This window comes from Sceloporus undulatus, chromosome 2, assembly GCF_019175285.1.
Source record: "Sceloporus undulatus isolate JIND9_A2432 ecotype Alabama chromosome 2, SceUnd_v1.1, whole genome shotgun sequence".
In the NCBI taxonomy this organism is placed as follows: domain Eukaryota; kingdom Metazoa; phylum Chordata; class Lepidosauria; order Squamata; family Phrynosomatidae; genus Sceloporus; species Sceloporus undulatus.
The window spans coordinates 67000946-67015621 of record NC_056523.1 but is presented as its reverse complement, the minus strand read 5'-3'; the positions used below and the strand labels follow the sequence as shown (position 1 = coordinate 67015621).

The window sequence follows — 14676 nt, the reverse complement described above, 5'->3', positions numbered from 1 at the left end:
GGGAACTGTTAGAAAAGCAAATGAACAACAACAACAACAAAAAGCCAATTTAAATGACCAAACAGATTGCATCAGTAAGAAGCAAAAGAATCAACTACAGAAATATATATCATTTTCCTCTGGGACTTTTTTTAAAAGTCAATAACTTAAAAATTAATGGTTAACATTAAAAATCCCCTCCCATAGTGATAATGTAAATTTAGGTCCAAAACACAATGCAGAAATAATCCAGTTTGAGACTGCTTTAACTGCCCTGGCTAAGTGCTAGGGTATCCTGGGAATTGTAGTTTATTGTGGCACCAGAGCTCTCTGATAGATGTCTCATAAAACTTCAGTTCCCAGAATTTCCTAGCATTGGGCCAGGACAGTTAAAGTGGTCTCAAACTGGATTATTTCTGCAGTGTGTTTTGAATCTTAATTAGATTTGTGAGCTTGCTAATGATAATAAAAAAAGAGAATTAATTTTTTTTATACTAATCTTCCAAGGTCTGAAATATCTGCATAGATACCTGCAAATGGATATTGGAGGCTAACAGTCTCTGTTGATCTATGCTATATCACTTCCTTTTCCTTTTTATTGTCCACTTTGTCTCAGTTTTTCTAGTTATCATCTGCTTCGGTTTTTTAGGGTTCTAATGATTGATGGTTCTTTGTTTTAGACGCAGAGTGTTGGCCATATCAGATGGAATTGAACACATTGGAAATCTTCGTTGGGAGCTTGCACTCTGCCTCTTGGCTGCCTGGACTATTTGCTACTTTTGCATTTGGAAAGGAACAAAGTCAACCGGCAAGGTAAACGTGATGCTTTGGATATCATGTAAAGCAGTGACATCTTGTAATTGTGGCTTAAAACCAATAGTGCTTAGTATGGATTTATAAACAGTAACTGTTTTCTTAATGTCATTGCATCTCTCTTTTTCATGAACTTGTAGTTGGGGAGAGGGAGCAAACGTGCGTGTGTGTGCGTGCACACATGCATGCACATGCGCACACACACGCAACAACATAGAATCATAGAGCTGGAAGGGGCCCCATGAGCCATTGTGTTGAATCCACTGCTCTGTGCAGGTTCTCACATCCTGAGCAAGTGGCTGTCTAGCCTGTCTTTGAAGACAGGATGGGAAAAAGCCAGTAGTGCAATAATCTTCATCTAATGAAAGTGACCCCACCACCTCTCTAGGTAGTTTGTTTCTATTGGCAACTGGTTTTAGTATAGCTTCTACTTCGCTTTCTAAAATTGGAGGTTTGTCTTCATATGGTTCTTCCTTGAATGAATCTATAACATTTTCATCTATTTTATGTTTTGTTTCCATTGACTTTTTATTTCTACATGGTCATGTAATGTGTTCCCCTGCTGGTCATAAAGCATCTCTAAGTGCTAGGGTATCCTGGGAATTGTAGTTTATTGTCTCACAAAACTCCAGTTCCCAGAATTCCCTAGCATTGGGCCAGGACAGTTAAAGTGGTCTCAAACTGGATTATTTCTGCAATGTGTTTTGGACCTTAATTAGGCGGGTTACAGACGGGCAAAAAGGGGTGTGTTCATGACGTCATGAAGGTATAGCCTTCAGACGGCCCTTACCTGAATGCCGCCATGAACACGCCCCCTGCACGCCCCAAGCGGGAAGAAGCGGCATTAAAAAGGTGCTGCTTTTTTCTGCTTCTTTTCTATATAGTGCGCAGCTGCGCATCTCCGTCTGTAAGCTGCTGCACCGGTATGCCAGAATTGCTACGCCGCTAATTTAAATTGCCCATTAAAAAGCTCCGTGTCTGCTGCGTTGCATAATGAGTCGGGGTCCTGGAACATGCACAGTTTGCAGTCAGGCTTTAATTGCAGCGTCAGATGCCATGCAGGTGTGGAAGCTGCAGCACAGATGCAGCGCATTTTAAGACTCGTAATCCCAACCCTAACCCTAACCCTAGAGCTGCATGTACGCATGCGCTGCTAGAATTGTGGAAAGTTTGGACTTTAAAGTGAACCCCTACACACATTCCTGCACCATTTTCACCTAACAATAAAAAAACGCTAAAACTGTAAATATTTACATATGTACAAGGGAGGTGATGGGGGATGGCAGGGGGACAGCGGTGGCAGCGGCGACAGCTGTGGCTGTGCATTGCAGATTCAGCAAGAGCGCGGGGACCAAAGGAGAGGAGGCATCCATGATGCTGGTGACATTGGCAACGTGCAAGAGGACAAGGATGCCAACACCAGCTGATCACCAGCTGGCAGGAGACCACCTTTGTTCTTGGCCAGGGCGGGGAAAAAAGTTTAAAGGGGCTTGGGTGCTTTAAATGTGCACATAGGCTTTCTGCTGCCTGTGCTGAGCGCCGCAGCTGCGCAGCTGCGCATCAGACAGCCGGCAAAAGAAAAAAAAAGCCCCGTTTTTGGCCGCCCGTGAGGAAGCTGCCTCTCTCTTTGCGGCGTCCTCTGAGGCGGCAGTATGGAAACTACGGGTCAGAAACGGCCCCAGGTGAGGCGTCTTCACTGCCCCCCATGTGGAAGCCCCATACACCTGAGCCACGCCCCCGGGGCGGGCGGTCTGGAGGCTCCATATTCAGCAGAATACACCTCCAAGACGTCTTCCCCTGCCCGTCTGTAACCCGCCACAGATTTGTGAGCCTGTTGGTTTAAATGGGCTTTTTATTTCTTGGATCTTGTGAAAGAGGTCCTCTTGTTTTTTCCATTTCTGTTGTCACTTTCTATTTCTCTGCATTGATTATTATAGTATTTCTCCTTGTCCCTGCACACAGCTGAATTCAGAGTTCTGGCTATTTCTGTCACCTTTTCTTTTTGGTTTTCATTTGTCTTCAGCTGTTGGAAGAGTTTCTTCTGCCATCCACTGAAGCTTCTCTTTCTTTTTGGTGACAGATAATATCTTTTTGCATTCATCCCTGCCAATGTCCTTAACTTCAACCCAGAGGTCTTCTGGCTCCCAGTCAGTTAGCCTTAATAGTGTAAATCTATTTTTCACATCATCACATATTTTATTTATTTATTTGTATTTCCTATATTAATTTGTATCCCACGTTTCCTCCAAAAGTGGGATCCAAAGTGGCTTACAGTCTAAAAACCTACAATTAAAAACTTTTTTAAAAATACAATTAAAAACTTACATATGTGAAAATTAAAATAGAATTAAACTGCTGCAAAATTAAAACAGATCAATTGGCTGTATGTAGGGCTTGGGATGCTGGAAACCATAAAAAGATTGAAAGTCCCTGGGGTTGTATACTGGTACTTGGAATACTAGGAGATAGAGAAAGGAGTTTCTGTAGTGTGCAATGTCTTTTTTCCATTTTACAGCTTTTTCCTATTTTGTTATTTTAAGCATGGTAGCATCTTTTGGGCTTTTTAAAAAACTCATTTCCCAGTATTTGTATTTGAGAATTTAACTGGCTCTTTAAAAATTGAATCTAATGTTCATGAAATAGTCTGACTTTTAAAATTGGTCTCATGATGGTGTGGGCTGGGCATGAAAACTGGAACAATCAGTAGCCTGATTTTAGGATGAACACCAAGCAAAGACCTCTTTATTCTATGGACTTTAATGTCATCTATTTATCCTGACTGTTCCATTTATATTTATGCTGCTTTAATGCTTTATTTCATATTTCAAATTGTTCTATTGTGTTTTGAAATGTAAACTGTAAGGGGATTTGAAAGCAGGCTGTAAATTTCTGCGCTGAGTAAAAAACAGCCACTTGTTGCATAGGCAAATGACTTGTTGCTTCATCTACCTACTATCTGTCTCATATAGGGCTCTGTGTGTGTGTGTTTGTGTGTATTGGTGTCAGCCAACAGTAGTTCTAAATTTGAGTGCATGGTTTGAAAAATCATAGGATCATGGGAAATGGTGCTTCTAACATGTTAGGAATGGAAAAGAAGATTTAATGCTATTCATTTGCCAGAACCAACAACAACATATTCCTGACATTCCAGAAAGCTAATTAGAAAAAAAAACACCAAAGCAATTTTTTGTGCAGTTTTTGCATAGTATTTGCACATGCTGAAGTGTTTCAGGAAATTATTTTGTGCAGAATTACATACAGGTTTTCGACTTGTTACCCCCCCCCCCCGGGGGAAATCAAGTTTTCAGTTTGTTTGTTTTTTTCAAAAGAACCTTGTGTCCAGAATGACATGTGCAAATTTTTGTGTGTGCAAAACCAGTGCCTTTTTTAGGGATGGGGTGGGGGAAACCCCCACCAATTTTATATTTTAAAAAACTACATATGTTTCTTGAAACAGCCCATGTTGTGCAAACAATGTGCTTTTGCATGGATTGCACCATTTTTACTCTCTGTCTTTCTCTGTCTCTCTCTCATACACACACATTTTCATAGATGTGCATTGCTATGCAGAATAATTTCCTGAAATACTTCAAGATGTCTAAATGCTATGCAAAAATTATGCAGAACTCTGGAGAATATATTTGTCTTCATATATGAAGATGAAATATCTGGAGATTTATTTCTCACCAACAATTTAATTAATTATTTTTACATGCAACACCTTTATTAATCCAAGTATTCTAATTCTTCCCATGCTTTTATTCTGAAATGCTGTTTTTGATACTGTTTTTGATAATCAATACATATTGATTGTAGACAGAAAAGAAACACCACAACAGACGTTTTGGAAATGTAGCTCTGTCATTGAGCCGTGTAGTGAGACTCCTGCCATCAAGCTGATGGTGAGTCAGTGCCCCATGTATAATTGCTACTGCAGCCACTCACTCACAAACCACAAGGTTGTGAGTTCAATACCAGTCAGGGGCTCTGGGTTGACTCAGCCTGGCATCCTTCCGTAGGTTGCTAAAAAGAGTACCCAGCATGTTGGGGGTAATTAGCTTACACTTTGTAAACCACTTAGTACATTGGTAAATGGTATAGAAAAGCACTTGCTAATTCTAAGTAAGTCAGAAGTGGCTGGAGAATGCTGGTCATACTGGTTAATCAGCAACACCCCATCCCCCAAACTATTATACTTTTCTACCAGTCTTTGTTGTTGGGTTGACTATTTTGGCCAAAGTAAAAGATTTTTGTAGTCTCTTCCACAATCCCAAAGCCCTGAAGCAATAGTACCCTTGGGCTTACATTTTGAAAATTCTTACATATGCCTCTTGTGTGTGTATGTGCCTTCAAGTAGCCTGTTGACTTAATGATGACCCCCTGTATTCATAGTGCTTTCTTAAGCAAGGGACACTTTGAGGTGGTTTTACCAGTTCCTTTTAAATATAGCCTACAGCACACCTGAAATTCATTGCTGGTCTCCCATCCAAGTACTAATCAGGGCTGATCCTGCTTAGCTTTCAAAATCAGAAAAGATTTACTGCATTATTTATAGTTGGCTCTCTGTAGCCACAGGTTCTGTATACACAGATTGAAGCATGCTCAATTTGAAAACATTCAAATATATATAAATTCCAAATAGGAAACCTTGATTGTGCCATTTTATATAAGGGACACCATTTCACCGTGCCATTGTATTTAATGGGACTTGAGCATCCACAGATTTTGTTATCCATGGGGGTCCTGGAACCAAACCACAGCGGACACCAAGAGTCCAGTGTACAACTATTTTAGATTCCCATCTTTCAAAAATGTGTTCAATGTCAAATATGTAATGGAAACAATCAACTGCTGTTATGGTGGTGTGACCTCAAGTTATTCTGACATATGGCAGGGGTGGTGTTGTTTTTTGAAAGATTTGTTCAGAGGGGGGTTGTCTTTGACTTCCTCTAAGGATCAGAGGGCATGACTTCACCAAGGGTTTCCATGACTGAGTGGGGATTCCAGCCCTGGCTTCCAGAGTCGTAGTCCATTGTTCATCCACTACACCACACAGGTTGAAACTAGACACGGTTTGATTTCATAAGAACAATTAAGATTTTCTTAAACAGTCAGGAAAAATGCTACATTCCCTTTTCTGTGAATTGATGGATATGTTGAATTACAAAGCATACAATGTAGTAACTGGTGACAAATACTGTATTTTCTGGCGTATAAGACTACTTTTTTAACTCAGTAAAATCTTCTCAAAAGTCAAGGGTCATCTTATATGCTGGGTTTTTTCTTATATGGCGGGTGCTGAAACCTCCGAGCTGGACTGGAGAATCTGCGAGCTTTGTATATAATCCAATACAAGCAGGCTTTTGTATACAACAAGTTTTCCTGCTAAGTACCTGCATGTCATAAGCATTTGAATTAAAATTACCATATTGAAATCAAATCTGATGTGGTTTTTAAATTTTTATTTGGTGTGCGTTGGAAGAGACGTAGTCTTATATGGCAAATATATCCCAAACTCTATATTTTAACTGGAAAAGTTGGGAGTCGTCTTATACGCCCAGTCTTCTTATATGCCGGAAAATATGGTAATTAATATTATTGTCTATAATATCTTCAAATAAACAAATGCCAGAATTTCAGGAAGGAAATCATTAATAATATATACCACCTACTGTTACACACACATACATCTCTATTTCTAATGATACCTGATTATGTTCAGCAATTCTATCTCAGTGTTACTGAAGCCTTTGTTTTTACCCTTCAGTGGTTCTTACTTTTCAAGTCTTAGCTTAAGAACCCAAGCAAGGTTGGAATATTGCCAATCTCCCCAATGCATAAATAGAATCTGGCCTTTTCGTTTGGGTTGGGAGGTGAAAATTGGAAGTTTCAAAAGTAATAGAAGGCTTGGTGATTTAAATATTTTACAGACTGAGCAGTTATGGGGTAATAATCATTTCCCTTATTAATCAGCTACGTATTAGCAAGCAGATGGCAGAGAGTAGGAATAAATGAACAGAATAGGCATGAATGAAGCTATCAGTTCTTTACTAAGTCATTCTATTTATTTCATTTTTTAAACTTAGATTCTTGAGTGTGATTACAGAGATACTTGTTTGTGCTAAAAATACAAAACACATCTCAAATTGTTAACTATTGTGTTTTGCAATGTTGTAAGCAAACTTATAAAACCCTTTTATCATGTTATAATGGTTATCATCCATATAAAATTGATGGCAGTTTTCATTGTTCACTGCTTGCACAATTTTTCAGTAAAGTCTCCAAACAAAATGTGAAGCTATTAAACATAAAAATGCTTTCAAGTTCCAACTTAAATCAGATAAGCTATCGAGAAAGATTGAAAGTCACCTAGAAGTGCAAGTCTCAAAAGGCACATCAGTCCTACTCCCAGTCTGCTTGCTGTTAAAACTTGTTTTCAAACAGTGCAGGTGGGGAAAAGATTAGAAACAAACTAAAATTGATCCAGGATAATCTAGGCATGTTTGTAGTAGGCCAGTTATCACTTGCCCAAGATCTGTGCCTGGCAAAGGGAAAATTCACCACTAGTTTATAGTTCAAAAAATTGCTAGGATACAAAGAATTTTCTTTAAACAAACAAACAAAATCATCTTATCTAAAATGGCTAGATTTATTTTCTTGTTCAGAAGAGCATTTATCATCTTTAGGATCCAGCTGGCTACACAAAATCTTATCTAGATGTTAGTATTTCCAGTCGGCCATGAAACCCACTGGGTGACCTTGGGCAAGTCACATAATATCAGCCTCAGGGGAGGCAATGGCAAACCTCCTCTGAATAAATCTTGCCAAGAAAACCCCATTATAGGTTCACCTTAGGGTTAATAATATAATAATAAATTCTTTATTTATATTTCTTGCCTCTCCCTGCGGATCGAGGCGGGATCATAGCATAAGGTAAAAACATACATATTACAATATATCCAATAAAATCACAGTATTATCACAATTACTAAAAAGACTAGCTACTTGTCTATTTCCATCTTATTACAGTTGGGGTGGGGTTCTTTCTGGGTCATTTATAGTAGGTCAGGTGGGTAGGCCCACCGGAAGAGAGCTGTCTTGAGTGCTCTCTTGAAAGCTTCCAAGGTGGTGATAAAATGAATTAATTAGCTATTAATTCGTTACAGTTGCATATGAGCAAAATAAATTTATTTTAGTTATCATTCTTCTGTAGAGTTTCTTGAGTTGCCTTGTTAGAGGTATAATCTGTGCCAATAAACATGGAAGATATACTTTTACAGGAAGCCCTCATTGATTGAACACTTACATTGTGTTTCTAAAACCATTTTGCTTCTAATGAATTGAAGCACTACAGTACTACACTACAAACTAATTTGGTAGTTATTGCAGTGTATATCTCAAATCATGGCAGATGGAAGGATACCAATATAGAGCTCACTACATATGCCCTGTGGATGAAGAAAGAAGCAATGCTTAGTTTAAAGGAAATCTTTTGTAATTTTGACCACAACTGATCAAAAATGGATGCTGCTTGTTTGACTAGAGTTTTTCCAAAATAATATTGAACACTTATGTGTTATATGTACAGGGAATGGAAAAATAAGTGTGACTGGATGATTCATTGGATGGGTCACTTCAAGGTTTCTGTTTCTGAAATCAGAATTGTTATATTCCCTGGAGTTATACATCTCTTCATTGTATGAAGAAACTAATCTGACAGGATAGAGGGGAAACATATGGGCTCGTTGAGGAGTTTCTTAACTCTTCACCCTGTATTTTATAAAGAGCTTTTCCTCAGAAGCACATATATTGTTAGACCAAATGAACCAAGTTGAGTAGAATACAGAGGAAGCTCCATGTTTAACTGTTGCAATAAGACATCCAATGCATCATGTTGCATAAACAAGTGCAAAAAGAGAATTTAATTGTTTTAAAGAGATTTCTCATGATTCATACCTTTCTAATTAAAATGACATAGCTTCATGTTTAATAATAATAATAATAATAATAATAATAATAATAATAATAAGTTTATTTATATCCAGCCCCTTTTCATAAAGGAAATATTCATTCCTGATAAGCAATGGTTCCTTTTAGTTTTAATCTTCTACCTGTCATTACTACTACTACTAGCACTACTAATATTAGACACAAGCTGGGTTACTACTGTCAAAACAAACATAGTTAAAACATACAGAAGTTTGAAATGTAATTAAACTATCAATCCAACTAAAACCAGTTAAACACATAAACATTAACATGTGGACATATACAGAATCAACTTTCTTAAAATAAAATATTTCACATTTTCATTTATTCATATACATACACACATCCTAAGACTTAAAATGGGTTGCATGCATTTTCATATAAAAGAAAATACACATACGATTGATGGTGAGGCAGGGTAAAAGGTAAATCACCGTTATGTCTGGAGAAGAATGAGAGATGCTATGGTAGCCTTCTTTAAATATCTGAGGTGCTATCATTTAGCAGATGGAACAAGCTTGGTTTCTGCTGTTTCAGATAATAGGATTCAAACCAGTGACTTCCAACCGTGGGAAAGGAGATTCTGAGTAATGTTCTGATGGTAAAAGCTGTTTGACCCTAAAACACTGCCTTGAGAAGTGGTGGATTGTCCTTCACTGAGGTTTTTGAATGAAGCTGGCTGATTGTCAGGAGTGCTTTAATTATATATGGATTCATGGATCTAAGAGATATAAGAGAGTGTTGGGCTTTTGTCCATCATTTATTTTAATTCATAATCTCCTCTTGTGGGTGGCACTGAGAAAACTCTAGACAGAATTGTCCCTCAAAATATTAGAGCCCTAATATTGCCTTGAGGTGAGACCTGGAAATTCTGTTGGAGGTATGTGTGTAAATATGCAAACGAACACACAAAGACATAATTGCATAAGCAATTTTGGGGGTTACTTCAGGAGAGGGGGCTAAAGCACCCCAATCAAGAGTCCTGCTTTTCTGCTGCCACTGGTGTTAAAGCAGCAATTTCAGGTGTGTACAGGTCATGGATTGGGAGTAGAGGGCTAATCCCTATCCAAAGATTTTTTATCCTCAGATTCAACCACCCACAGCTTGAACCCACACACACACACACACACACACACACACACACACACACACTTGTCCTTCCATATTCACTATGGTTAGGGGCACAGGACCCCTATGAATATGAAAAACTGCAAATAACAAAAACACCATGTTTTTACCTGAGGGGACACCTCTCTAGGAATCTCTAGGTCCTCCAGGGCAACTCTGTGGTCAACATCTGACAGGCACTGACCATAGAACTTCACTGGAGGAGCTATAAAGGCCTAGTGGAATATTCTCTCTAGGAATCTCTAGGTCTTTCAGTGCAACTTTTAAAGTAAGTTGACCATAGAGTTGCACTGGAGGAGTCCGCTATTCCTAGAGAGAACATATTAATAAAACCTGTGAATAATCAAATCCACAATAATCAAGGCCACAAATATGGTGGGATGAGTGCATCTTCAAAAATAAGCCTAGATTTTATATAGGGGAGGCCATTTTACTATGCCATTGTATAAAGTGGAACTTAAGCATCCAGAGATTTTGGTATCCACAGGAGTCCTGGAATCAAATCCCAGCAGATACCAAGGGTCCATTGTATATCTGTTGGGTGTGCTTTGATTGTGATTTCCTGCATGGCAGGGGGTTGGACTGGATGGCCCTTGTGGTCTCTTCCGACTCTATGATTCTAGTTATGGCTTACTGGTGGAAATAAAAGCTTCAAAATATAGACATGCAATCTAATCTTGATTTTGCATTGTTCAAAGTTTCAAAGATTTTAGTATGCAGCATAGTATACATATTTTGTATGCATCATATGTTTTACCAGAATGCATATGTACTGAGAATGAAAATGGCAAGGTACATCTTATGTGAAGTCGAAGGCTTTCATGGCTGGCATCCATAGTTTTTTGTGGGTTTTTTGGGCTATGTGGCCATGTTCTAGCAGAGTTTCTTTCTGATGTTTTGTCAGCATCTGTGGCTGGCATCTTCAGAGTACATCTTACTTTGAAATCAGTATATTCAAAGGAAAAGATCATTTATTTTACTTCCTAGTGAACCTCACAAAAGTTGTGAGTTTATTTTTTCTTCTTAAGGTACTGTATAATACAAGACAGATGAATTGCATCCCACCATTATAACCAGAAATGGAGCAGTGGTGGGGGAGTAGGTGTTATAGCTTAAATTTAGAAAATGGCTGTATGGATTGTTCTTGAACTTGGCAAAAAAGCTAGGCTCTGCTGATCTTAAGGTAGAAAGGAAGAGAATTGATATTTTGATAAGAGATTAAAATTTGATGAGTGAATACAGCAGTTTGGGGAAAAAAATGACATTTTGCTGGGATTGGACCTTGTCAGTGAATCTCTGAAAGTTTATGGCAGATAAAATGGATTATTCCTCAAGATAGTACAATATTTTTTTTGCGTTTCTGGTCATTTGGTAAAGGGAACATTTGCTATGTGTTTTTTGCCCTGGTAATAATATAACATGTTTGCTGGCCTGATGTTCTTGTTACTTTAAAAATTGGCAGTGGTGTAACATGTTCATTTGTTTGTTTTTGTTTTTCACTAAACATGCAGTTTCTCACCCTGTTTTAGCCTATGTTTAATGCTAGTTTCTGTCATGGCATGTGCCCAGTAGGAATGTGTTTTGCCTAGTATCACCTTCCTAGGTGGTATGAATGATTTATTGAGTCAAATGAGCTCAGTTGTGGTTAGCTGTTAGTGTAAGTCCATTCCATGTCATGAATTGGCAAATAATGTTTTGTTGTTGATGGTGTTGTTTACCTTTTCTGGTCCCTTCTTTCCCTCTTGTTTTTTTAAAATGAGTATGAATAAAAAATGGAATAGAATAATATTGAAAATACCTGGTGGGGGTATTCAGCTGTTCCTTATCAGCTCTCTCCTTTCAGCTGTGGAGAGAATTGCTCACGTGATCTGAATTATGCTTCTGCTGGGAACTGAGCAATTTATATGTGGAAAAGTTACTTTAAAAAAAATACATTCCCACGGAAATCCTTAGTAAAAGGGAAAAGATTTATACGATATGAAGAGAAACCAGAGAGGAAACGAAGATTGGAATACAAAAGAAAAAAAAATATGTTGGAATAAATTTGACTAAGAAAACTGCAGAATTATTCAACAACAACTACAAGAAAACGTGGTATGAAATTAAAACTAACTTAGCTAAATTGGAAGATCTACACACCTCATTATTGGGAAAAATATCAATCATCAAAATGAATATCATACCAAAAATAATGTATCTTTTCCAAAATCTTCCAATAATTCTAAAGGATCAAATTTTCAATCAATGGAAGAAAGATATCTCAAAGTTTTTATGGGCAGGCCGAAAACCTAGGATAAAATGGAAGGTACTTAGATCTAGAAGAAGAAACAATAAAAAGTTGCATGATAGAGTGGGCTAAGAATGTAGATAGAAATATACAGTTAGAAAGATGGGAAAGGGCGTGGGGTAGAGATTTGAATTTCACGTGCTGTGCTGACTTAAAAGAAAACTTTATGAAAATGATGCATAGGTGACATATCCCTCCTTCAAGATTGGCAAAGATGGCAAAAAACAGATCAGATGTATGTTGGAGGTGTAATAGCCACTATGGATCATATTACCACATGTGGTGGACATGTCTGATGGTGAAGATTTTTTAGAAAAAGGTACAGGAAATAATAAAGGAAATATACCAAATTAATATAAGATTAGAACCAGAAATAATACTGTTGAACATGATAGAAGATAATATATCAAGGAAACATAGAAAATTAGTATTGTATTTAATAACAGCAGCAAGGATTGTCATAGCGAAGAATTGGAAAAAGATGGGAGAAATAGATATAGATGACTGGCTAACGAAGGCATTAGATGCTATGGAAATGGATACTTTAACGATGTGGTTGCGGGACGAGGGAAGCTATGAAGTATCAAATGAGGAAATGTGGAAACCATTAATGTTGTATTGTAAAAAAAGATGGACAAACCTGCCCTAGACGAACCCCATAATGATTAGTGAATTTAAATACAAAATGTTAAATGTAGACTCAGAGGCAAGGAGGGTGGGTTAAAGGCAATTTCTTTTCAGCAAAGCAAGAGCAAAGATGGGAGAGTCTAAGATAAAGATATGAATACATAGACTGCACAGAGAAAATAGCAAGAATTAGATATTAGGGTGAGATGGGGGGTGTTTACAATATATGTACAGTGCGTCCTCGCCTTACGCGGAGATCTGTTCCGGATCCCTCCGCGTAAGGTGAATTCCGCCTATGCTCAAGCCCCATTGTTTCCAATGGGGCTTGTGCATGGCGGCGGCCGCGGCGGCACAGCGGCGCGCGGGGCGCAACGGGCACACACGCCCATTCAATTGAATGGGACGTGCCGCCCCTTCTACCCTGCGCGCACCCCGCGGCTTGAGCACGTATACTCAAGCCACGTATGGCGCACCCGCTTATGGCGTGGGCGCGCTGTATAGAGGAATAATATCTATAATTTTTCACTGTACGAGAAGGTCTGATTGGATGCAAAACATATATGAGCAGTGTATTTTGGGAGGAGGGGTAGGGAACACCTAAGAACAGACTGGAAGATTACAGAAAGCTTGAAGTAGATTAGGAATATTATTAGCGTATTATTTTCAACATTGTATATATGTAATAAAATTATTTTTTAAAAAAAAAACATTTCCATTACTTATTAAACTTTTTAAAATAACCACTACAGTGTTATACTCACTATTTGGCAGTTGAGCCACTGGGTCTACGCACACTGAGACTAACTAATAAGTTTCAGGCCAATCTGTTATTTGTGCTGCACACTACTTTTCCATTACTTCCTATTCCTTTTGAAAAGTGAAAAACCACATAACATTTGACAAATTCCTACCAAACTGTCTCTAAAAATACCTATTAAAAAGAACTTTTGATAACTGGAAACATTCGTTATTATAAAAACAGTGTAAATTGCTTCTTGTTATGTTAATTTTGAAATTTAACTTAATTACAACTTTCTGTCCCAAACGTTAAATAGTTATATTAGCTATGTTACTTCTAACCTGTAAATTCCTAGTCTTAGCTTTGCTTGCTGTTTAGTTTCTTGAATTAGAAATGATATGCTATACATAAGGATAGGAAAATAATGTAAGAGATATTGACAGAGAAACAGAAAAAATATGTATTATAAGGTTTAATAATAAAGGGGTGAAACAGACGGTGGATAAGAAACGACTTGCAGCCGCCCCTTTACTCGCTGGGTTGGAGCTGCACCAACCGCACACCATGTCCCCAAATGAGTCTTTTCCTGACAAAAAGGAGTGGCAGAAAGCTGCTCCTTTTTGGGACAGGGAAATGGTGCCTTTGCAGCTGCTGCAGCATTTCTTCAGCACAGCATGTGTAGATCCTGTGCTGCCGAAACAGCATGGATCCACCACACATGCAGTCAGCCATGTGGCTTTCCTGCAGACTGAGGGTGAGCTACTGTCTGAACACCACATCCCCAGCCCACCAGGAAGCCAGCTCTTTTTGACCATCTGTTTCACTCCAAATTAACTTTGAAGACTTTGGTTCCATTAGAGCTGGTAGTTCCTCCACTGATATAGATTACAGCTATTCCACTAATGCATCACTTGGTGGCTGGCTTTCTGTTGATAAGGCTCTCCAGATTTAGATAGGCTGGTCCTTGATGTCCCAGCTTGGTCCTTTTTTAATATGCACCTGAACTGGTGGTTTTATATACAGCTTTACGGTTAGTGTTGGGGTTAGGGTGGATTGCTGTTTCAGAACAGCTTTTGCACTGGGGTGTTTATATGCAGGGTCGGAAGTGTGCATT

General features: G+C 38.4%; 1 protein-coding gene and 1 non-coding gene across 2 annotated transcripts in view; one reads left to right on the top strand and one right to left on the bottom strand.

The window, feature by feature from the left end:
• SLC6A11 (solute carrier family 6 member 11) overlaps positions 1-14676 on the top strand; it is a 191236-nt gene that overhangs the window by 51411 nt on the left and 125149 nt on the right. The window contains 1 exon segment of the mRNA XM_042454875.1: positions 660-792. Coding sequence (XP_042310809.1) covers positions 660-792 — 133 coding nt within the window.
• On the bottom strand, positions 11790-11905 carry LOC121924523. The gene has a single exon (XR_006102642.1). It is a non-coding gene; the product is annotated as a U5 spliceosomal RNA (small nuclear RNA).